Genomic DNA, 24,789 nt, shown 5'->3' with positions numbered 1-24,789 from the left:
CTAATGCCACTTAACACCTGGGATCCGCGATATTCATTAGGGACGTCGGGGACAATTAGCGGCAGAAAAAAAAAATAAAATTAATAGGGCAGGGTCTATTAAGGCCCCCCCCATGGCCTTCTGAAGCAAAACGGCGGCTTAATCGGGCAAATGCAGCCCCGCTGCCCCCCCCCTCCCACCGCAGGGATTAAGCCCCATATGTGCGTCCCCTGGGGGACTGGGACCACCAGGGGTGGTGGTGTGGGCACCCCGGCTGCTCAGCCCCCCCCATGTCCCCCCCTGTGACAATGCCAGGGGGTGCCAGGCCCCGATGGGGTCACCCTGATAAAAGGGGGGGGTCCCCAGCAGGGTGCATGGGGACACGGGGTGCTGGGGGCTGGCTCTGGCCCCATTGTGGCCTGTAGGGTTTTGGGGGGGGTCCCATGGGGGTGCTGGTGGCATCCACAGAGCTCCCTCTGAACAGGTCCTGCATCTGGGGGCCCCCCCCAAAAAAAAAAAAAACCACAGCCCCCAAGCACAGGGCTACAGGAAGGGGACACGGGGAGTGGGGAAGAGGGGGGCGAGGACGCGGGGGCCGGGGACCCGTCCCCACCGCGCTCGCTCGGGCAGGGAGAGGCGGGGGGCAGCGGGCAGGGCCAGGGGGGGCAGCACCGGGGGGGCCAGGGGGGGCCCTGCGGGCAGCGGGGGGCAGCAGGGGCAGCAGCAGCCGAGGCCGTACAGGGCGTAGGGGTGGCAGTAGCCGATGTTCACCGCCAGCCTGCGAGGGGAAGCAGAGCACGGGGTCAGCCCGCAGACCCCCCAAAAACCACCCGGACACCCCCAGACACCCCCTTGACCCCCCCCCAACCCTCTTCCCCAAACCATCCCGGCTCACCTGCGGATGCGCCTGCGCGCCCGCCGGCGGTGGTAGTCGCCCTTGGCGAAGTCGTCCAGGTTGGCGGGGTGGATGGCCCAGAAGTGGCCCTTGCCGTTGTCGCTGCGGCCGGCTTTGACGAAGCACTCGTTGAGGGACAGGTTGTGCCGCACGCTGTTGCGCCAGCTCTTCTCCTGGCACAGGAGGACGCCGTCAGCCACCACCAACCCCCCCCCCCCGGGCACCCCACGCAGCCCCTCGGCGCCCGCCCCGGCCGTCAGTAGGGACCAGAGTGAACGGCGCCTGACTGACACCGAGAGCCAGCCCGGCTGAGCTGCCCGTCATGAAACCATCACAGAATTTGGGGCCGTTTTTCCAGCAGATGAAGGTCAGGAGAGAGATGAGGTGAGTCCAACCTCCCCCTGCCTCCCTGTCTCAGCTCTGGTCCAGTGCTTGGCTCCCGATCGCTCCCCCCCTGCCCAAGCACCATGATGGGGGGGTAAAAAGCCCTGAAAACAGCATTTTTGTCATCTCCCCCCAGCCCTCACCTTGTTCTTGAAGTAGGGGTACTTGTCCATGATCCACTGGTAGATGTCGGACAGCAGCAGCTTCTTCTCCGGGGAGGAGAGGATGGCCGTGGAGATGAGGGCGATGTACGACTGCGCCGGCTTGTCCCCGGGCTCCGCAGGGGGCCGTGGGGCTGGCGGGGGGCTCGTGCTGGAGGCAGGGGGGGCGCAGGGCCCCCCAGGATCCCCTCGTTCCGACAGCAGGTACTCGATGGTGAAGGAGGCCCCGGGCGGGCGCGTTCCCCCCGGTGCCGCGTCCCCCATGGTCCCCGCAGCGCAGCCGGGTGCCCGCAAGGGGAAGGGCTCGCGGGCCGGCCCCGATAATTAGTGCAGATTACAGGGTTTGCTAATTGTGTTTTCACAAACGGGCTGCCTTTGCAAAGCAGCCTGTTTATCTGGCAAAGCCCCGGGTTTAGCGGGATTTGGGCCTTTAAGCCTCATAAATAAAATGATTAATCCGCTGGAGGTGGAGGAATTCAAAGTGGCAGCGAGGTGCCCGCGAGGACGGGGCTAAAGGAGACCCCACGCCACCCCCTGCCCACACCTGCACCCTGGCAAAGGGGAAACGCACCCAAAAGAGCACCCAAAAGCCCCTATTAGAACCCAAAACCCCTCATTTGCACCCAAAATCTCCGGCAGGGACCAGAGGAGGCTCTGGCCGCCGGCACAGGGAGCTGTTCGGGGCCAGGAGCAACGCGACAAGCAGACAGCGGAGTTAAATGTAAATCTTTCTTTTTATTTAACAAACACTATAATTTGAACTTTGAAGAATGTGTACTGAGGGAAAGAAAAATAATTTTCTTTTGTTTTTTCTCTTCTCTTTACAAAAAAGAAAAAAACAGGATATAAGAAAAAACATATGTACAGGAAGAGCTGGCCAACTCAAACAGAAAGCAGTAACAGAAGCATGATGTTTCCAAACAGTGGCTTGGCCTGGAAAATTTAAAAGCAATTAAATTAGAATACAAATATTAGAAAAAACTGGACTCTAAAGCTACTGTGAGCCACAGAACTTTATACAGCAAAACTTAATTTTTGAGTTCTACCCAATTTTTTCATTTGGAATCCCCCTTCCCGCCCCTGCCCCCATTTAAACCTGAAAACATATTGCTTTACGCACAAAAAAACAAACAAAAAAAGAGAAGATAAAGAAAAGTCTGCCGTACAAATCAGAGCTTCTCTGTGGGAGCAAGACCGGGAAGAGCGAACGCCACGGACCTGCCCTGGGGGGACCCCCCAGCTCCACAAGGGGCCAGGGGACAGAGGGGACAACGCGGTGCTTCTCCGCAGGGGCCCCCCCGTTTGTCCCCCAGCTTCACTCTGGTGGGATACGAGGGGCAGGATGTGGAGATGGAAGCCCCAGAGATGCTGGGTCTATAGGTTGAAGCTTCCTCGAGAGCGTTTAGAGGTCAATTCCTCGCTCCGTCCCTAGACGCCTTCAGGTAAGTCACTAACAAGGACTTAAAACAGTTCTGGGTGGAATTTGATGTTTTTTGTTTTTTTTTTTCTGACCCAGGATGAGTGCTCGGGAAGGCGCCGCCGCGTGGTTCTGCCTCCCCAAGCCCGTCCCCTTCGCTTTCCACCTGTCCCGTGGGCATGCCAAGGGGCAGAGGCGCCGGCCAGCTTCCCTCCAACGCTTGTTCTCATCCCCAGATGAGAAAAGTCAGCAAGGTCTAAAGCAAAACAGACTTCAGAGGCATTAGTGGGAACAGCAGAGCTGCTTACGCAAAGTCAATTACAAAAATTCTCTAAGACAAAAGTCAAAAGGTTACCATTTGGAAACGCAAAAAAAACAACAACAACAACAACTTTTTGCCATCAAGAGCATAGCAGTAGCTTTGGGTCTGGGACCAAAGCCTTGAACAGAGAAGTGGAAAGTCCAGAGGCTGCGAACGCGTGGCCACGGGGCTCCGCGCGCCGTCCCTCGGCTCTGTCCTCGCCGCCCTGCCCAGCAGTGCCAGCGGCGGGCTGCGCACCGGGTGGTGACTGAAAGAAACCTGAATTGGAGATTACCGAGGTAGTTGGCTAGAAACTGAGATTCCCCCACCTGGCATTTTCTCGAAGGCCCACGCATCCCTCGCCCGCCCGCCCCGCGCGCCAGGGGTCCAGCTGTCCTGCAGGGCGCCGCCGCCTCCAGCACCAAAACCTTCTCAGGGAAAAGGGAATGCGCAGCCCTTTGAGTCTTCAAAAACACCAAGTTATTGCACTTCAAAAAATACAACAGGTTTGTGGTTCGAGCCCTCCCCACCCTCCCTCCCCCATGGCTTCTGCTCAACTAAAACGATTCACTACGCACAAATTTCTACGTTACCTTCGGGTCGGGTTAAAAGATTCGAAACGTGTCTCTTTACATGAGGTGCAGAGCTGCTCGAGCTCCTATCTAGAACAGTGCGATTCCAATCAGACGTCTCTTCCCTTTCGCCCCGTGCCCCCCAGCCCCACCCCTAAAAACCCCCCCTCTATGCTCGCTGGGTTATACAAACCTCCCTCGCCCACCCCCCCCAACTCCTCGCCCGTCCCTCCCCCCTTCCCACCGCCCCCCCTCCCTCCCCAAAACATGTCCAGCAAAACTTGTAGATAACCAGGAATGCTTATTTCAACAAGACAATAAAAATGCACACAGCTTTGGAGATGCACGGGAGTCGGGTGTCCTGGAGGTCTGCAGGTGAACTCCACCGAGCTGAACGGTCCTGGTGCAGGGCGGCAGCGAGCCGCGGGTTCTGGCTGCCTTAAGACACTTCCCTTACTTCAGACTCCGGTTTCAGGGTCAGGCTTTGAGTGGGGTAGTTTTCCAACCAAGAAGCAGCTCAATGGTTTTATTTTTTTTTTTCTCTCTCTCGTTTTTAATGGTTAATTTGGAATAGGAAAGTCAAAGGAGATCGGGGAGGGAGGGAGACGAGGTGGGAGAGGACATTCTCCCCCTCCTCCAGTTTAATAAGCACCAGAGTATTCAAGTCTGTCCGTTCTGAGATTCAGAGCTGCTTCCGCAGTCAGCAGGCAGAAACTAAACCTTTCTCGTAAGAGCAGCGTCGTTTTGGTTGGGGTCCGTCATCGTCGTCATCTTCCTCCTCGTCCTCCTCCTCTTCCTCCTCCGACGAGGAGCTGTCCAGTGTTAAATCCACGACATCGGCAGTGGCCTTGCCGTTCTCACCGTTACCGTTAGGGGTGGGCAGCAGCCCGTTCACATCTGAGGAACCTGAGAGGGGGCAGGGAAGAGAGGACTAATTAAGACCCCTACTAATGAATTCATGTCCAGTTCGGGGGGATGCTCTGACCCTCGTGGTTTCTCGTGGTTGTGCAGGGTACAAATGGCACATTAGGACAAGGCTCTCGGGCACCAGGTTTGATTTTTTGGGGGGATCCTGTATGGAGCCAGGACCTTGGGATCCCTTTTTTTTTGACCCCTTCCAACTCGGGACGTTCTGTGTTCCCAGATGTCACGCAGCTCTTCACAAGCCCCCTGCAAAACTAGAGCTCCCCAATCCATGCACGCTGCCTACAGAAATGCCAAGCCTTTATCTCCAGACGCTCACCTAGAACTAATATTGGACACTGAGGGCTGCAGCTCCGTTCCTTCTCGGCTCTGATGGGACACCAGGAGCCATCCACCAGGTACTCTATTTCATCTGCGTCCTCACATTCGGTCAGTATCTTTGACAGGAGCCTGGACGGGAGAGAAGATGCCATCTATTAACCTTGAGGCCAGCAGCAGCCCTGGCCAGCAGCCTGGAGCTTCACCTTAAATAGCCTTCAATTTAAGAGAAATTTGGCATTAGCAGGAGGCTGCCGAACAGACAGCCCTCGCAGTCAAGAGCTCGTTTTATTTCCCATAAAACGAGTGCAGGTTCTGACAACGCAGACCATCCCAGTCCTTTCTGACAACGCACCTAAGCCATGAACTAACGTTTTAATTACGTGCAATTAGAAGAGCCTTGCCCCTTCACCCAGTTTCCCCAGTCTGTGGTACCCGACCCAGAGCCCTGGCAGGGCTGGTGCCAGGACAGCCCCATCGAGACGTCCGCCAGGGCCACAACAGCCCTTTCTGCTAGGAAATAAGGCAGCCAACAAGCAGCACTGCGCTTCCTATTCTTATTTTCCCAACGCCACCACAACAATATATGCATCTACACACACAAAAAAAAAATCATTCACCTCTGGGAACATCCCCAGTGCAGGCACCCCGAGGTTCTCGGTCAGACACCGACCAGCACGAGGGGCTCGCTCTGCCTCACTGCAGCTCACACCCCGGGTATTTGATCTTCCCTGGTACCATTGGCCTGTGAGGTTTGCTTGGACCTGCTCTTAAACTGCCCTTCTGCAGGGTTGTTCACCTCCGGGCTGGGGCATTTCCTTCCAGCACTAAGAAATGCTCATAGTAAAAATCTGAGAAGCCCAAGGGAGCTGTTGGTGGCACGCGTTTCTGCCTTCTCCCAGCCCAAGGAGGAGATGTGGTCCCGCAGACAGCCCTGTCCCCTACCAGAGCACCCACCACGGCTGCGATTCCAAGCTAAGCAGGCCCCGAGGATCTCAGACACGAGCAGCCAGCCACCTCCCTAGGAACTACGCCCCTTTTTTAGCTACCAACATCCAGCCGTGACTAGCAGGTTCCCTCCAGCGTACTGCCAGGAAGCTGAAGGTTACCCCTCCATCCAACAGAGCCAGGACCAAAACCCAGCCCTGAGCACTGCAGAGCAGGGGCAGAACAACGTGCTGAGCCTTCAGCAGTGACAACCAACTCCTCTTCCTCCTCCTTGTCCGAGAGGGACAAGCAAGCGTGCTGCTGATCTGCAGAGGTTCTCCACAATCCAACCCCTTGTACTTTCCCCTTCAGCCTCAGCAGCTTTGTTGGGGATCTCAGAAGGAACTGGATTTTCCTGTTGGTGTTGGCCGGAGGACAAAGCAAACAGGTTATCTGTGCCCAGGCTGTTTCGGGCTGCCTAAAAAGCCACAACCGCTGGATGGGATCAGCACCTACGAGCGCAGCGCTGCTGGGAACGCGCCACCCGGGCTGAGCCGCCTGCTCACTGCACTGCCCCGTGCGCCGAGGGAGCTGGAAGCACCCGAGCAACCCCTCCGAGCTCTCCCTGCATCGCAGAGAACCTGCATTAGAGGCCAATTATCCAAGCCACGAGGGTAGAGATCGGTTCCCAGAAGCCGAGAGCCGCACACCTCGCTGCACCTCGGCTCCACCAGCCCGCGGCGCTGCCGGCAGCCGGAGCACCCCCAGGGCTGGCAGCGATCCCGGCCCGTCCCGAGCAGCCTCCCCGCCTTCTGCAGCAGCAAAGCTTCAAGCTGGGGGGTGGGTGGAGGTCACCGCTCGCATTAGTTCCCTTCTTCCTTCCTTTACTCTTGAACAGAAGCCAGGCAATCTATCGAGCTCTCCTCTAGGGACGACCTCTGGAGCCCACGCTGCCGGGGCCGATGAGCGCTGCAGGCAGATTTATTTTTTCCTGGCTTGCCTCAGGTGGTGCCTGCTGGCAGCCTGGCTCCTTCTGCAGCCTGCATACGGGACTCCATCCACCAGGTCTGCAACCAGGAGAGGGAGATCTGCTGGGTTTGGGTAACCCTCTCTGCAAACGGCTGCATATTTGAGCTCTCCAGCATAAAGACTCCCTCGGACTTTAAAGGATCACCTGCAAAGAGACCCAGCTCTCCTGACTGATGGTGGGACCTTTGTGCTCTTTGGTAAGAAGAGCAAACTCCCATAGCTCTGGACCAGAGTTAGACACCATTCCCATGCACACAGAAGGCTAGATGACAAGTTGAGTGTCAAGTCCAAAGCAACCTTCCCCAAATTCATGTTTGAAGAACTTTTGATGGGGTTCATATTTCTTGCCTCACCCTTGTCCAAATGCGCTTTGAAATTGACTTGCTCTAATTCCTTCCTGTGCTTTTACAGCCAACCATGCCAGGTTCAGAGTGAGACCGTAGAAAGAGAGCATTCCTAATGCAAATGCTGCATTTGTTCCTCGTTCTTGGGGGGCTACACGTTGCAGGATGTCTGCTATAAAAGCTGGCAAAGATTCCCCCAACCAAATTTTTCAAGCACACCAAGAATTGCTTGCAAGCTTACGAGCACCTCACAGCAACAAGAGAACAGGAAGATGGTTCCTATCACAAATCACCTTATTGGGTGCTCATAAAGTGGGTTTATTCCACGCAGCATGACCTCTGTCAACCAAGGCAGCTAGCTGTGCGGGTTCAGCAGCCTGATGAAAAGAGCGAGGCAGTAAATGCTCGGTTCTTAAAACGCTTTCGTGTAAATCAAGAAGGGCAAACTGACAAGCAAGCCTTGCTCTAACACACCAAGACAACCACGTGGGCACATTATGCAGGAGCAGAAGGCACTTCCAGCTTTGTGTTGAGGCAGACTTCAATCAGATGCAGAGACCAAAAAGCACAGTGCCACGCCCGGCAGAAAGAAAAGAAAGAGGCTGGGGATAGAAAGGGATGCACTCACCCGTCAATTATTAGCTGGTCGTAGGGCGCTGGTTTGTCACACACAGGACACATCCATGTGGGCTTTTTCTCGTTCATCTGAAGGTAGAAGACGGCATCAAAGCACTGCAGATGTGCGCAGGTCTCTGCCCGGCACGGCACAGACAGCCTCATCTTCACTAGCTGTTGGAGCAAAGAGCAGAAGATCAGGGACAAACCCCACCCAGGCCACCACCAGACAGCTCCTCCTCAGAGCCTGAGACACCAGGGAAGGTCTGACAGCTCACAAAACAGGTCTGGCAGTAGAATAGGATTTCTTGACAAAAAAAAAACAGAGTAAGATGTCTTGCAGGGACTTACCGGACAGATGAGAGAGACACGAACCCCTGTAGTGGCTATTTCACTGTCCGGGTCCAAGCGTAGCTTCTCTTTTACTGCAGTAAGAGTAGAGGGCACAACATTTAACAGATGCAAGCTTAAACCTGGCAACAACGCATCAAGAAGCTCACCGACAGCCCCTGGCTGCCTACAAGTCATTTCCACCGCGGATGACAAGCTCTGCCTGTCAGAGCCAGGGAATGCAGGGGACAGAAAGTTCTTGTACCAGCCAGGCCAGGCTCGTGCAGCCTTCAGAGCTCAGTAGAGCACTGCCTGTGCTGCCTGGCTAGCCAAAAACCTTGGGCACGATGTGGGCACGATGTAGTGCAGGCCAGCTGTCTGCTAGGAAGCTCACGTTTTCCTGCAGTCCCCAGCCCCTGACTTGACTCCCTTCCCACTGAGCCAAGTGGTACGGGCTGCCCCTCATCCAGGGAGACCAAGCGAAGGAGATTTAGGGTGGATTTAGGTCCATCCCTTGGGATGAGGGCAACCAGGTGCACACCGACCACAAGTTACTGTTAAGGCTCTTTGAGCAACTCTGCTACCTCTCACGTGAAGCTGCAGGCCGGGCAGCTGGAGCACAGAAGGAAATCACACTGCTGGGCAGCTTTTTCATGTTAGTATCATAACGAGGGAGTCGACTGGGAGTTAATTTTGTCATTATTTGCCCTCAGAGAGCCTGCAACACCCACATACCTGGGCCTCCTGCTGTTTGGGCAGTTGTTCTGGCAGAGAGCGAAAGAGTGGACAGAGCTCTAGCACGCAGCAACAGCCTCCCAGGAAGAAGTCAGTTTAGACTTGCCTGCTCGTTAGCACAAGCGGGATGGATTTTATTCCCTTCCGAGATCAGTGGCAATAGGGAAGGGTTAACTGCATGCCCCTGCTCCCTGCAATTCTGAGAAAGCCCCCCCAGAAGTGAGCAAGCATGGGATACAGTCAAATTGACAGGAAATCGGGATTTCTCCATCCAATAAACAAGCCTCCTCCTAGTGCTACTGGGCTGGAACTCTTCAGTTTACATGCTGGCCAGCTCATCTCTTCCAGCAAACTCTTGCACAAGGAACCACAGAAAGACCTAGATGTACCGGGGGAGGCAGCTCAAAGAGCAAGGCAGCCATGCAAAAAGCAGCGATCCTGCATCTGCTGGGAAAGAGTCAGACATCAGGGAAGGAGGGAGAGCCCTGTCCCTGCTGCCACGTACTGAAAGGGAAAAAGGAAAACCCAGAGGGGCTGCAGGGAAATCAAAAAGAGCAGGTATGCAGCTCCCACAGGGGAAGGTCCTGCCTCAAGGTGCAGAATCAAACCAAAGTGAAACGACCCCACGACGCCTAAAGAAGAGCTGCTGCTGTTGAAAAGGCCGAGGACACTTGCATCACCCTATTTCTATGGAGCAAGTCAAGCATTTATTTTGACCTTCGCAGATCATAACAAGATATCTGCAGACAATGAGGCTGCATGCAGTTTTGCAACACGCAGCTCTAATTAGAGTGAATTCCCAGATGTGAAATTCTCACACGTCTACAAGGTTTGGTGTTGCTTTCTTCACGTTAGGAGGATTTTCATCCGAGTTTAATTTTCACAAAGGTTTTTTTTTGCTAAGAGCACGTTCTGTGCATGAATTAGGATGCATGGAAAGGAAAAATGGGCTTTTTCCAGGACCTCCTGATTAGAATCAAGCTGTCTTAAACTGCTTTTGGATCCGCAGCCATGCATACAAGCATCTGTTTGCAGACAACGTTCCTACTAAAGTCAACAGAAGCATATGCAAAGGAAGATGAGTCAGCCCCAAGATGCAACCCAAGTCAAAGGGGAGCTTTAGTAAGTACTGAGGGATATTGCAAGGAGCTGAAAGGGGAATCGTTTGCAGTCCAGGCCAGAGCTCTAAAAGCAAAGTTTACAAGCTTTTTGTGCTTGTTGGTTTCAGATGTCCAAACAACTTCCATGCAGTAACAGGCCAAACGAAGTGAAGCGAAACGAAATAATGCTCCTATTTGGTTAAACTGAAGGTCGCCAAGTGCAGCTCATCTCTGCCCCTACACCCAGCCAAAGCTGTTAGTTATCCAGCTCAGTTGAACCGGAGGTTTGTTACCAAGTGGAAAAGGCAAAAAAAAGCTGCTTTCAGAACCTCTGCCTGCCACTTTCAGTTCAGGAAGCCACTGTGCAAACGCTTGCTTTGAAGGGAACAGAACACGCTGCTGAGCCTGCTTTCAAGAAGAGCACAGTGTCAGGAGGAGGAGAGGATCCTCCGCATTTTAAGACAACTCAGAACCAGCACCTGCTCGTTCGTTTGAGGTTCTGATGGGCACAACCAGTGTTCTGAGAACAGTGGATATTTAACAAGTGGAAATTTGTGTTTCTCACATCAATAGGTAAGTGCTGGCTGTCAGTGGGCTAATATGGTCAAGACTGCCACGAACACTATCTGCTGTGGTATACAGATGTAAAAGTGTGCGTGTGCTACAGGTCTGCTGCACTTACACACGTGAAGATCAGAAGGATCAGAAGTTTGGCTAGAGCAGCAATAAGCCCCATGAGGTAGATTAGCCATCTGAAGACCTGACATGCCTGAAATCATCATCTCCCCTGTGACCTACGAGCTATCTCCAAGATTACGCTGCTTACACCTGGTAAGAGTTGTCCATGATCTAAAAAGCATGTTTTAAAGACCATTATGATCCACAATGTTAGTTCTCTGATGCAGAACTAAATACCAAGAACGGTCTCTCCACTAACATTAAATAACTGGAAGTCTTCCAGACTCTCTGGAGCTGCAAGCAAGTCCGATTCTGCCTCGAAAAGGTAATTTCCCCTCACATTTCCATAACGTTTTTTATTTGCCTCATACCATGATGATTTACCTGAGTGGTCTAGGATAAACATCTCTCGGGATCATCTCTTCTCTGAAGCTGGCAACGCATTTGAAAGTTCTGTTGGTGAAATCCCACTGCCAGCCCCTAGGATTCAGGGGGTGGGGTGGGCAGCAGGACATTTTCACCAGGATCCCTTGCTCCAGAAAGCTCCTTTGGATATAGTGCGGGTCAAGGCCGAGGTGCTGTGGCAATGTTCATCAGCTCATAATTATTCAGATGAAGGCATGAAGCCATTCGCATCAGAATGACACCGGCCCTCAGCGGCACTCATCACGATATAACCTGGAGACAAAGCCTAAATCCAACTACGTGATGCAGAGCTTCTGCAGAGCCGTGAGAGACACACGCTGCTGAAATGCTGCACTTGCACACGGGTTTGGGGCAATTTCATACGACTAACAAACATCTTAGCAAGCCTGTTCAAACAAAAAGTGTTTTTATACAACTGGAGGAAAGCAATCGCACAGAACCAGGCAGCTGTTCCCGAAACGTTTCTAGCAGCCTGGCTGTTAGGAATGCTGCAGTGTCAGGGGCATGCAGTGAGCCTCCCCTAGGCACCTCTCGGGCAGACATACTCACCAAGTGCTTTGCAGAGCTCGGGATGTTTAATTCCGATGGTTTTCAACCTCTGCAGCAGCTCTGCCGAGGTCATCTGCCGCACTAGGTACAGCCCCACGGAATAGCTCTAAGGAGGAAGGAAAAGAATGAGGAGAGGAGGAAGGGGAAGGATGAGCAGGGCTCCTCTCCTGCACGTGCTGGTGCAGTTCTGTGCAGCTCCCTTCGGCACGTACCTTCCCGTAGTTCCCCCAGGTGACAGTGATGCGGTTGGTGGCTGCAGACAGGTACATGAGGTGGGTGAGGTTGATGGGACGACAGGGCCTCTTCGGTTCCACTCCGGGTTTGTTTGATGGATAGTAGCCCTAAGGCAGAAAGATTTGTGTTTTGTTTTGTTTTTTTTAAATGCTGAAGATGCTGCTGTTGGGGAACATTTATCCAACAGCTTAGCTGAATTCTAACCCACCCGCAGTTTTCAAGGAAAGGGGCAGAAGGGAGCTGAGCAGCCTGACCCAGCACAAAGCGAAAAGGATCAAGTCTTTTTGCAAGGACAGTTTATGAACGCGGATAACCCCTCAGAAGATTAACCTTGAACTAAGTCATGCCTTTTTATAATCTGCCTTCATCAGAATAAAGAAATACTTCCACCAGTCCTTCCAAAGCTGCAGTGCCGCCCGTCCCCAACTTACCGGCACCGAGCAGTAGCTGTGGTTCACTTTCACCGCGATGTTCGGGGGGTACTGGTCCTCCTGGGGAGCACTGGTGTCTGTGTAACAGATTCTGCAAAGAAACGACGTCCTGCTTAGCATCCCCACGCTGCTCGATGCTTCAAAGCTCTACACGCCAACCAGCAGCCAACCTTTACCACACCAACCCATGCTCCCTCGTCTGGCCAAAGCAAAGCCAATTCCACTCTGCTCTCCAGGTTTTCATGCAGCCTTGAGATTTGGGTGGACAAATCCGACACCCTGCTGTTTTCTACCGCAGCACTAACTCAAGTGGTACATGTAAGGAGAGGTTAGAAAGTAGAGTTTAAGACACTTACACATAAACAAGCAATTTACTGTAGGTTATCTTTACAGCTATGAAAACCACACTGAAAGTTATTCTCTTTGGGTAATGCATTCCCCTCCTCCCCCCCGCTGCACTTCACGGTAAATTAACCCCATGCTCAGACATACCTTAGTACAACCTGAACCGATTTCACACCGGGTTGCAACTCCCTAGTAAATTAAGGAAGAAACAGAAACTTATGTGAAGACAAAACAAAATCAGCCATCACCTTCATCAGACTCAAGAGTTTGCTAATTTTAAGAAACAAATCTTCAAAGAATTACTTCCCACAATTTAATTTATTCAATTCTCTCTGCAGATATCAGCAGCCCTGTAAATATTGTTTCCTAATGCACCATCCTACAGCCTTCCCCTGGGCTTTCAAAACTGTAAAACTGTTTGAAGAGAGGTACCCATTTGCCTGGCGTTCTCTTATTTGTAAGCATTTATAAAAACTAGGTTTTAAGGTCAGGTGTATCTGACTGCGCTCCTTCCAGACTTTGTTTAATAATTCAATTAAAGCTGTTCATGCAAACCAAGGAATCTGTGTATTATGGCACCAGCAGAACAATTTATCACTGCTAACTTCACTGGTAATGTTTATAACAGTATTTCAACTGGTATCAGGAAAGCTACAGATCACAGAACAAGGGGATTTTATTAGGTGGCTCTATACACAGGTACCAAACACACTCTGCACAGGATTCAAGGCACTAGGTGCGAAACCAGAATTAGCCTCGATTTCCTTCTGAAAGCCTTTCACATTCCAGCTCAGTGTTTTGGCATAATTTTTGTTTCATGTTGGGGTGGAGGGGATGGAACCCAAGCTCAGCTGACAGTCAGGAGCTGATGTGGCAGTTTCAGATGTGCGTGGAAAGCACCTGGATGCTACCAGAGGCAGGGGAAGATCCTCACGCTGCACGATCACTCCAGACAGGGAACGACACTCATTGAAACCCCTGCTGAGAAACTGCTGTACTGAAGATGTTCCTGATGGTGGAAGTTTTCTCACAAACCCAAACACACGTAGAACAGAGCATTAAGAATCAGCTACAGTATGTGCAGTCTTTTATCACCCTTAAAGCTTTCTGTGGGTATCGTTTCCTCTCTGTTAAGTCTTTACACAGCTTCCCCTGCACTGCTTCTGTTGACTTTCTCCAACAGCAATCAACACTGGAGAGTCAAGAAACACCACCTTCCTCTGAGTTTATACCAGCACGATTTTACTGGGAAAAGAAGTACTTGAAGATGCTTTTATTTAAAGTATTTAAAGGTGACATATAATGCCTGGTTGTGGAGGACCTTTTCTGCATCGTTGGCCTCTCGTGGCAGCAAGGACCAAAGCAGGTCAGCGAAGGAGCAAGCCTTACTGCCTGCACTGACGTGTCTCACACGTTTCATTGTTTAAATCAAAAGTTGGTTCGTGACAGAGGTCAGGCTAAATCCTAATCGGTGCAAGATGTTTGCCTATGCAGTTACTATAGCACCCTGTGCAAAACAGAAGCCTTCTTTCAGATGCAAACAGCGTTACACGGCGAGCTTTTGAACTTTTGATGCGAAGGAAAAATCTGCAAATATTCACAACACGAGCTTAGCAGAGAATTCGGGTCATCAACGATTTCATACTTCTTTTTTTCCCCTGCTCAAATACACTGTTCAAATGGAACACTAGAGGAGAAGAAATGAAACTCAGGGACTTAGACGGGAAGTGTTGTACCCCCACACCCCACAAAAGCTATTTGCTTTACATTGGATGTAGCCGGTCTGCTGATATCCTCAAGTGTTTCCACGCAGGGACCACGAGCTCCCACAGAGAGGGAACACTCAGGAATTAGACAGCCTCCATTTCTCCAACTATTACCACGCGGTGAGAAGTACCTGGAATTTCTGATCAACTCCACTTGTCTCGGGGTCAATGCAAAAATGCACGGACTTTCCTGGAGCTTCTCATTGTTCTGTGGGACTGAAGAGGGAAAAAAAAATGTACATCAAATTGGCAATAACTAGCTCTTACACTGCTAAGCACGAGGTGGGTTGTTTTTTTTAAATGTTCTGAGCTCTGTTTATGTCTAAGTCCTGTCTGCCTCCATACAGCTGCACAAGAGCTCCTATCACCATACGTTCTCGTAACAAGATAATAAACCAAGTTTTGGTAAATGTGCCGCTGATTACAGCAGTGCTCGTTTGTTTTTTGGCCTGTTTTTCGGGTTAGCACACTGATAGCACACGGTGGATTTGGTCTTTTTTTTTTTTTTTCAATCCTTTCTCTCCTCAAATAATCAACAAGCCAACACGCATACGTTCATACAAGAACAAATGTCATGAAAGCATGAAACTGTGAGACTGATTCTGGAAAGGAAAGAAAGAAAGAAAAAAAAGGGATCAACTGGGAATGAAAGAAAAACACAAGAAACAAAGAGACAGAACACTGCTCACAAACACCTGGAGTTGAGGGCGTGTTTTATAGGATGTTAGAGCAGAAATGCTCAGCTGAGAACCCAGCACTAATTGGTCTTTTATCCATACATAATTCAAAACCAAACGCATTTAGTGTGATTAACGTTGAGCTTCAGATGTGGAAAACCTGAGACTTCCACTTAGTACCTTTTATCGAGTTCTAGCAGAGCACATTTGATTATCAGAGCGTGTTTCCAGCTAAAATCAGGTCCTGGAGCTGCTGAAAGTCCCAAGATAAACACGAAGAACAGGAAGTGACAGAACAGTTTTTTTCCTTTTTAATCAAGAATAGTGGATTTTAAAATCACTGGCTAGTTTACTCAAAGCCAATATACCAGAATTTAGGATGTAGGAAAATGTGCTTCTCTGTGAGCAAAAATGAGACGAAGGCAGGATAAAACCTCTGCAGCTCTAAGATCTTGAAAGACGCAGTGACAACCCGATTCACTGACTACATATACTTCCCTTTGAAAATTCAGCTTTAAAACTACAAAAGGAGAATTCATAAATAATAAAAAAGTCCTTGTGGACTTTTAATTGAATTTCAGTTTCCATCTAAGTGCCTCTTGACCAGAACAACCAGCCAGAAGCGGAGCGTTTCCCAAGGACTGCAGCACTGGGCACTTTCTAACAAGAAGAACCAAAGTTTTTTTTTTTTTTTAATATAATTGCTTCAATAGCTGCCTGTAGGCAGGCTGCCCTGCTGATTGTTGAGCTACACAAAACCAAGGCAAACCTGGGGATGCAAAACAAAAAGAAATTCATGTCGTTTTGCATTTGTATCAGCTCACCTTGCAAATGCTCCCCTGCTCTCTGAGCAGGGCACTGCCTGCAGAGCTAACCGGGACCCTCAGGGGATGCCCCCAGCACCACAACCAGACCCTGCGAGGGATCCAGGAGCCTCCGCTCACGTCTCCAGGGCAGCTTTCCAGCACCCCCTGAATTTCCAAGCGGGCCATTCGCTCATCCTATTGCACACCAGGCAGCAGCAGCAGCAAGTACTGCTCCGGGGCTGCGCCTTCCTTTACTCAACCACCAAAAAATCACCTCTACCAACACTGGGGTATGATGGCAAGCTGGCACAGCTGGCTATGGTCTGACCACAAGTCTAAAACCAATCATTTTGCCATGTTTTTTCCCTGCAGCTACTCAGTAAAAGCTCCTTGTGCTTGCAGCATGAGAAGTGAGATCAATGCGTGCTGCCCCGATGCGAAACACCCCAGGGGCACTTCTCCACCACCCCCACGGGCACCTGCTGTGGGCTCGCACAAAACACCCCAATTTTAGAAAAAAAAAGCTGGAGGGAAGACAAAAAATAAGATCAGCAGCGATCAGGACTGGATGTTTGAGGAAAGTGCAGGAGAACATCCCCAAAAGATGGGGGGAAAAGCTTCTGCAAGACAGAGCTGAGCAATGAGCTGGTTTTCCTTCAACACCTTCATTCTGGAAAATCAGCTCCACCTCCCCTAGGTACGCTTTTCGGGTACCCAATCCGCTCTTCACATCTTTGATGAGCAGCCAGAACAATATTTACACGTTAGGCTTTTGAAGCTAAAGGGAACAGCTCTGTCTTCACTCCAGGACCGATGTCTCGGCACCACAACTCAGCTCCCGGACCTGCACGAGCGCTGCTGGGCTCAGTTATTTTAACAGCTGATGATAGCAGGACATCGATTTTTATTTATTTATTTATTTATTTTAAAGACTGAGCTTGATCAGCAAGCTTCAGAACGAGAAAAGACATCTAAACCCAAAAGGCCCTGGGGAACCATCTTCAAAACCGTAGCCCGATGTAACTGCAGAGGGCTCCTGTTCCAAGGAGCCAACCTAACCTGCAGCTCCTGCTCCAGCCACCCGAAACAGGGACTGCATCGACTGCAGGGCTTTGAGGTTCCCCTGCTCCAAGGTTTTCCTTCTCTCTCTAGTAACGACCACGTTCCTCGCTGTTACACTTACTGACCAACCTCTCTCAAGGCGTTACATGCTCCCAGCACAGATTATACTGCGAACACCGTGGCTGGATCCCTCGAGATGTCAGAGATGTGCTGCTGCCAGGTTTCTGTGGGGCTGAGCTCATTGCACACCCCTCTTCTCACCCCTACACCCCCAAAGCAGTCCATGCAGGGCGCAGTCCCACACATTTTTCCCTCCCTGGCTACGGGAACTGCTCTGACTGAACCGAAGGGCACTCGGCTTCGTGCAGGGGCTACGTTCCCACTGCTTCACCCACAGAGGTGCCAGAGGGTGAGCACACTCCGCAGGCACTGCAGGACACGGCAACGCTCTGCTCGTTAGCTGCTAAGGCAGGAAAGGTAATTAGCGTTCACTCCCTCTAAAAAGGTGTCCGATCAATCTTAATTTTAAGCTTTACCTACCCGAGAGAATTGTGATGATTTACGTAAATTAAAAGGACTCTTTCGTGTTGACATCCCCAGACCGAACCAGAAAGCTGTCTGCGTGCAGGTAGCTCGGATGCTAAACTCCAAGTGGCTGGCGTGGTGTGTGCAGCCCCCAAATACGAGGGAGTAGCTGCTTCACGACGAGCCTAATCTACTTGCTTTTAGCTGAAGCCACCTTTGTCTACAAGGACAAGGGTAATCCGACCCTTCTTCAGGGAATCGGCTTGCCTGCAGACCGAATGAGGCATTGCCCACCTCACCTTCCATCTCAAGGAGGCGAGAGAGCCTTTAATTAACAAATGTGCTTCCCATCGACGTCAGGAACATAAATCAGGCTTCCTCTAGTCCAAGCAGGGCTCTGTGCTTAACCCCCTCGTCTGTAGCCCACGGAAAGGCGCTGCCCAAGCAGCAGCGAGGTGTTTTTAACCAGAGCAGTCTCTTTTGGGTACTTCCACGTTACAAATCTCTGATTTACGCTTGGTGTGGACACAGCAGGCAAACCACTCGGTTCTCCTCGGATCCATTTATTTCACCTCCTGCCCCATCCAGCCCACGTGGGGCTGTGCTACCTGGCGGCGTTAGAAGTGGTTCCAGAAGCCCGTCGCACCCAGGAGCTCAGTGCCACATCTAAATACTCCCAGCTGTACAGAGCAACAAACGCACCTCTATTTCCTGGAGTGTGGGCAGGAGGAATTACAGCTGCGGCCCACCAGGCTGAGAAAATCATGTGGAAGACATCTAGGGGTGATCAACAGCTGACCGGGACGACAACTGAGCATCTGCTCAATGCCCAGCTCCTCGGCACCCATCCCCAGGCAGAAAACTCTCCCATCAAAGGGAAAATTAACCAAATATGCTTCAGGGAGCACGCCGACCCAGGGGAGGCATCAGCTAACATAGAGGCGAGATATTAAATTTAATGAGACCTCGGATCTGATACAGAACATCTCACGTCAGCTTCTAATAAGATCTATTAATCACCGCGAGTAAATCCCCGCTCCTATCTCCGGGTGTTTCCACATTTTAGAATTGCTTTTCTTCAAAATATTCCACTTGCATTTCTGACTAATAAATGCCATCTCACACTTAAGGCTGAATTAGCCCATACCCCAAGCAGCATTTAAAGGTGTATTTCAGTTTTACAGTGGCTGCCTCCTTCTGACTGTTCAAACAGTCACAGCCCTAACACACCAAACCTTCAAATGAAGACCAAGATCAGGATGACTTCGTCTCCAGAAAGCTAACCGAAACACAAAACTAACAAACTTGCTTGTTTCAGGGCTAGTAACAGAGCCAGGTGTAATAAGGGAAAGTCACACACACAAAGGATAATAAGCATATGGCAGAAATTATCAGGCAACTTAAAAAGGAGGTAAATGAGCCTAAGGGATAACAAACTAGCTTTGAGGCAGAAGAGAATAAAAAAAGAGTCTGATGAAAAAGCAGGAAGATGGAATTAAGGAATTGTAAAGTGTAGGCACACGGAACAGAAGGCCATTTCCTGAGAACTGTATTCCCTTGATTTAAAAAAAAAATAAAAGACAGTTTTAAGCATTTGAGCTGTGGTCTCACGAGGTGCGCACACCCCCGCTATCTGTATACCTGGGTAACCCCAGGCAGCCACCTCACACCTCCATTTCCATCACTGCAGCCCTCTGCGCACCTGCACGATCCTATCTTCATGTTGTTGGCTTTTATTATTTTTTTTTGGAAGCATTTCAGAAGGTTTTTCAGCCAAGGAAGACCAGCTCCCCGAGCTCCTGCGCTTCCCAGCGAGGCCTGATGTTACCACGTCCACCGAGGCACTGAGGCTAAGCAGGCTACGATGCCAATTCTCCTCTGTACGTGCTGTCCTCACTACAAAAACCTCACACACAACCTCTGGGACAGCACTCTTCATTTCTCAGGGTTAAAATAATTAAAAAAAAAAAAAAAGATTCCTGGCCCCAAGGTGGGAGAAAGCCCTTCTTACAGTTTCCCAGTTGCTCCTCAGGACGCACAGCATCACGCACTAAGCACTATCACAGCCAAAAAAAAAAGAGTCAGAAAAACTGTTTGAAGTGCGTACCACCCCCTCTCATCCCTAGGAGGCTTTGGGTCAGGACTGTTCAGCACTAAAAATCAGCATTAGTGGGGAAAATGCCAGCGTGCTCGCTTAGCCCAGGTGCCACAGCAGCACAAGAGTTCTTCCATCAGTGCGACGTTACAGAGGGAGGGCAGGTAAGGAGTCACAGAGAAATTCTGCAGCTCTGCCCACCAGGGGTAAGCAAGCTGCAGCCAAACAAGGCAGGCTTTCAAACCACCTCTCAAAGCGACCACGTTCTTGTTCTAAGGCAGAAAGAAAAAAAAAAAGAAAAAGGAAATATTCTTCTGTGAGCTTAAAGCACGAGGGAAGGAGGAAGGAGGGAGGGTGAGGGACGCCCACCACGGGTCGGATCCATCTCCTCCCGTCACAGGACTTGAAAACACTGCCACCTCTTTGACACTGAAACCTATTTCGGTTTTCTCTCTCCGAGACCAAGCGTGGCAGAAACAGACGGGTGTACGGAGAACTCACCTAAGCCTGGAAACACCCAGGGAACTCACCTAGCTCTGTGGGCTTCAGCAGCTCATCCAGGGTGGTGTAGAAGGGCAGCTTCACCAGGCGAACCTCGGGCTTCACGACTTTGGGTGGCAACCTGCCCAGTCCGTTAAGGTATTTCCCGTAGAGCGCGGGATAGTCAATATTGGGAGTGGAGATAGAAGTCCTAGCCACGGTGCTGCCCCGCTCGTACGCCGAATGGATGGAGAGAGCCTCGGGGGACCGGTGCTGCTGCGGCTGGGGCTGGGCGGCTTCGGAGCTCTTCTTGGCGTAGCGAGTCTCGTAGAGTTCCTTGATTTTCTTGAAAACCTCGGGGCTGCAGTCAAACTGGACCAATTGCAATGCTCTGGTGACTAGTTCATGCTTAAGTCCGCTTTTACTCCTGCCAACAAAACCCAGCAACATCTGAAGATCTGAGACGCGGAAACTCATCACCATGTTCTGGGGGATAAAAAATTAGAAACGTTGGTACAGCGATACACAAAGGCAAAAGGTCCGCTCTCTACAACCTGGAATCCAAAATGCTAAAAATCCCCTCGAAGAAAGGCGCCCAACCCCGTCAGCCAACTGATTAGCACGCCGGTTATTAGGCACCTGTCTGAGCACAGCAGAAACCATCAATGAAATCCCAACGGGCTCACCCACACCGGAGAAATGCCATAAATGCTGCCTGAATTACTGCTCCATGCACCAGGGACTCCAGGGGAGCAGCACATGGTAACTCCTCCACCCTGCTCAAAGCCTCCAAACGTCCCAGGCATCTTTGGGGAAGGGAGCTAGGTTAAAACCTTTATCTACAACTCATTATTGCGAAGAAAAGGAAGAAAACGACGATGAACTGAAAACCAGCTGACGTTACAGAGACCTGGGGCTGCCAACCTTTGAGCAGAGAATCACCCACGTGCCGTTCGGATGGGCAAAACCCCTCAAACTCGTCCTGTACCCGCAGGACTTTGAAGAAAAGGTACCTAGCTGAGGCTACCCGGAGATATTAGGAGGCTGTTGAGGAGAGGAGCGTGTTCCCATGAGAACGGCGCCTCTGGATTCCAGGCGGGGGCTTTGCCAAGCACTCCCCCACGCTCCCAGCCAGCAGCTGCTGCGCTGGTTATTATGGCTTTCGGTGTTTTGATAAGCACTAAAACCAGCTCCACCTTCACCAGTTTGCTCTCCTGCTGCTGGGGAAACTCAGGCGGCCTCTGGCTGTAAGGCTCAAGCTGCCCTGAAATTATACCCGATAGGAACTCGGATTTATTCCCTCAACACCCTGCCCAGCGCGTGGAAAATGCAAGAATTCAAGACACGGCCCCAGCAAGGAGCAGAGACGCAGCAGGTCTCTTCTCTCCGCTCTTTTTTAACGCATAATCACCCCCAAAAAAATCATAACTCTGTGGAAGTCAATGGCAGTCCTGGGATTTCCTGGAATGAAAGACGTGGATGATTTATTTAGCTAAAGAAAGCCACAAATGAATCCAGAAACATCGAACATTCGCTTTCAGGTGTGTGGGAACTATGCTACAGAGACAATGCCTGTGAAGTGTCCCAAAATACCTTTAATAAAAGGAAAAAAAAAAAGGGAGATAGCTTTAAAGATGAGAAAAAGGCTGTGTAATTGGGGGAACGACAAGATTCAAGAGCTCCGGATCCACGTCACGGCCTCGCTGGGTGCCACCTGCGCGCCCCTGCCCAAATTCCTGTGCCTCAGCCTTCTCTGAGTACAGAGCAGGGAGAGCATCGCCCTCACTGAAGCTCCTGAAGGATAAATATTCACAAAAACAAAAGCAGCGAGGCTGTGCAGCACTCGGGCAGAGAACAGTGGACGGGTTCTTGTGCTCGCTGCTCCGACACCACTGGTCACTCAAGACTTTTGGTGCATGAAGCGAAGTTTGAACCACCAGACTTTTCTGGTTTACATTCAGAAGGGTTTACGGTCCAGGCTGGATTCGAGCAGGGACAGCAGGAGAAGTTTTACAGAAAGCAAACATCTCATCGAGGCTCGGATCTGCCTAACAGTCCGAGGGGTGCTTGGAGGGATCCCGTTAAGGACAGAAATCCCTTCAGGTTATCGCCAGCTCCTCCCTTTGAGGCAGCTTCGTGTGCGAGCAGCGCGGAGCCGCGCTCAAACACCCGCTAAGGAGGTGCCAGCTGAGGTCCTGGAAGCACACCTCCCTCCAGAGGAGAGCTGGGCTCCCAAAAACCACGGCAGAGGCCGCACAGGAGGCAGAGGGGAGCCCGCAGCACCGCTTACGACAGGCTCTGCACCTCTTGCTGCGGCCAAGCAGCCCCACGGCGCTCGTTGGCTGCTCCCACGGGGGCTAAAAGCATCCCAGCTCATCCCCGGGGACAGCAGAGTCCCTGCCAGAGAGGAGGGGGGGCAGAAAACCGGGACCCAGGAAGGGGGCCAAGCCCCCTGGGTGAAGGGCTTTGCCCTGCAAGGTTATTGCCCCCAGCCCCCCCCCAGGAACAGGGGGGAACAGGGGTTTTGCCCCACAAGCTTTTCACCCCCAGCTCCCCCTTAAGAGCAGAGGCTTTGCCCCAACCCCCCCCCTCGAGCAGGGGCTTCACCCCACAAGGTCTCACCCTCAGTACCCCCCCAAAAACCAGGGGCTCCATCCCACGAGCTTTTCGCCCCCCCCCCCCAGCAGCAGGGCCTTCACCCCACAACGCTTTTCCCCCCAGCCCCCCCCCAGGTGCAGGGTTTTTCCCCCAAGCCCCCCCCCAGCAGCAGGGGCTTCCCCCCACGAGCTTTTTACCCCAAAACTCCCCCAGGACCAAGGTTTTTACCCCCAGCCCCCTTGGGAGCACGGGGCCCTCCCCCTTCCCCCTTTTTACCCCCCCCCTCAAACTGTTCCCTCCCCCACCCCCCCTCACACCGCCCCTGCCCCCCGGGGCCGTTCCGCCGTTACCGGGCAGGAGCCACCCGCGCTCCTCAGCCCCTGGCTGTGTGTGTGTGTGGGGGGGGTGAAGCTCAGAGCCCCCACCCCCGGGCAGCGCCTCAGGGCTCAACCCGGGGCCTCCAACCCCACACCGGGACCCCCGGGGAAGGGAACGAGGTGGAAGGCGCGGGGCGGGGGGGGGGGGGGGAGGCCCGAGGGTGCCGCCCCCTCCTCTCAGCAACGCCACCGCGCCGCCAACCGCGGTCTCTCCGGGTCGGGAAGAGCCTCGGCTGCTCCCCCAGCCCCGCTTCGGGGGGGTTGAGGCCCGGTGCTGGGGGCCGGGGGGGCGCCGCCGCCGCCGCTCACTCACTTTCGCCTCCACCAGCTCCGCCGCCATCTTGGCCTCCAGCGTCCACCGCGCCGGGAGCCGCCGCCGGGTCACGTGACGGCCTGAGGGGAGGGGGGGAGGAGGAGGAGAGGGGCGGGGCTTCGGCGAAGCGCGCGCCGCCCAATCGGCGCGCGCGCGCGCGCCCTTCTCCCCGCCGGCCGCTGCCCCCTCTGCGCAGGCGCAGTCGGGTCCGCCCCGCCCGGCAACGCCTGCTCGGGTTGGCTTAAAGGGGCAGCGCCCCCGAATTATTTTTTTTGGGGTGGGGGGCGGGGAGGATTCCTCCCTTGTTGGGGGAGGTTTTTGGGGTTTGTGGAGGCAGCAGAAGCTCTGCTGCACCCCCCCGTCCGCAGGGCTCGCGGTGCCTTGTTGGAATAAGGAGGCTGCTGGCCAGGGATGCTGCGGGGAGGGGGTTTTGGGAAACAGCTGCTGGGGATTCCCCCAAATGGAGGCGCTGGGAGGGGGGAAGTAAATTAAAAGCTTCCAGGTGTGGCCTCAGCAGGGGATCTGAGCAGTGTCTGGAAAGAGCTGAGGGGTGGCAGACAGAGGGACATGGCCAACCTCTTCTCAGGGCTCTGTGGGGACAGGACAAGGGGCAGTGGCCACCAAATGGAGCCCAGGCAGTTCCGCACCAACACGCCAAAGAACTTCTTCCCGGGGAGGGTGCCGGAGCGCTGGGACAGGCTGCCCAGGGAGGCTGGGGGGGCTCCTTCTCTGCAGATCTTCAAGGCCCGTCTGGACGCCTCCCTGGGCAGCCTGCTCTGGGGAACTGCTTTGGCAGGGGGTTGGGCCCGGGGAGCTCTGAGGGCCCTGCCAGCCCCTACAATTCTGTGGTTCTGCGTGGTCATCTCTGCACGGCTGCTTTGGGGACCCAGGTCCTCGAGAAGCTCCTGCCATGCTCCCACCTGACACCTCCAAAGTGCAGGTGTCTTCTCCTGGCAAGGTTCTTGAGCAAACCACCCATGGTGATGGCAGCCCTGAAATCCAACAGCCCTTCTGCACAGGTCAGTGCTTGCATCCCCATTTTTCCGTGTTCTTGGGGAAATGATCTCTCAATAACCCATCACCTATTCAAAAACACCTCAGGTGGGGATAGAAATGATCGTCCCCAAGCCCAGTATTGTTCCCCCCTGGGGTTTGATTGCTTCATAGATAAGTGTGGGGCCAGAACGTGCGCAACGGTGACCCTCTTGTGTGGGCTGGCAGCTGCAGGCAGAGCTATTGGAAATAATTCTAGTGGTTGGGGTGAAAAAGGATGCAATGGGAACTGGATCTTGGGAAGGGAAAGCTCCTGGGAAGCCAGCTGAGCATCTACTGCTCGTGCATTAATGGCAGTGGCTTTACACGACAGGGGATGGACCCTGCAGATCCTTGCTGTTGG

At 52.6% G+C, this 24,789-nt stretch overlaps 1 protein-coding gene across 3 annotated transcripts; it reads right to left on the bottom strand.

Annotated features, from left to right (window-relative positions):
* Positions 1 to 2,134: 2,134 nt before the first annotated feature.
* On the bottom strand, positions 2,135 to 23,512 carry PIAS4 (protein inhibitor of activated STAT 4). Of its 3 annotated transcripts, XR_014685977.1 has the most exons (12): positions 23,394 to 23,511; positions 20,156 to 20,591; positions 14,592 to 14,676; positions 12,842 to 12,883; positions 12,350 to 12,440; positions 11,897 to 12,025; positions 11,685 to 11,790; positions 8,218 to 8,291; positions 7,880 to 8,040; positions 4,953 to 5,083; positions 4,041 to 4,615; positions 2,135 to 3,625 (listed from the first exon to the last, which is right to left on the bottom strand). XR_014685977.1 is itself a non-coding variant. In XM_084498724.1 (11 exons), the coding sequence occupies exons 1-11, from the start codon at positions 23,418 to 23,420 to the stop codon at positions 4,410 to 4,412; spliced, it is 1,488 nt and encodes a 495-aa protein (XP_084354850.1). In that variant the 5' UTR covers positions 23,421 to 23,512; the 3' UTR covers positions 3,991 to 4,409. The 3 variants fall into 3 exon arrangements, 2 of the variants coding, with proteins under 2 accessions (XP_084354850.1, XP_084354851.1); XM_084498724.1 differs by lacking the exon at positions 2,135 to 3,625 and having other exon boundaries at positions 3,991 to 4,615; positions 23,394 to 23,512; XM_084498725.1 differs by lacking the exons at positions 2,135 to 3,625; positions 23,394 to 23,511 and adding an exon at positions 23,054 to 23,072 and having other exon boundaries at positions 3,991 to 4,615.
* Positions 23,513 to 24,789: the final 1,277 nt, after the last annotated feature.

Source organism: Aythya ferina (assembly GCF_964211825.1).
Source record: "Aythya ferina genome assembly, chromosome: 26".
Taxonomy (NCBI): Eukaryota; Metazoa; Chordata; class Aves; order Anseriformes; family Anatidae; genus Aythya; species Aythya ferina.
This window is presented reverse-complemented; position numbering and strand designations above follow the sequence as displayed.

Coding starts and splice junctions, on each gene's coding strand:
- PIAS4 (XM_084498724.1), bottom strand. CDS start 23,420: ATGGCGGCGGAGCTGGTGGAGGCGAAA. Junction 12,884..14,591: donor GAGTTGATCAGAAATTCCAG/GTACTTCTCACC, acceptor TTAATTTACTAG/GGAGTTGCAACCCGGTGTGA. Junction 8,292..11,684: donor CGAGCTCTGCAAAGCACTTG/GTGAGTATGTCT, acceptor CTCTTACTGCAG/TAAAAGAGAAGCTACGCTTG.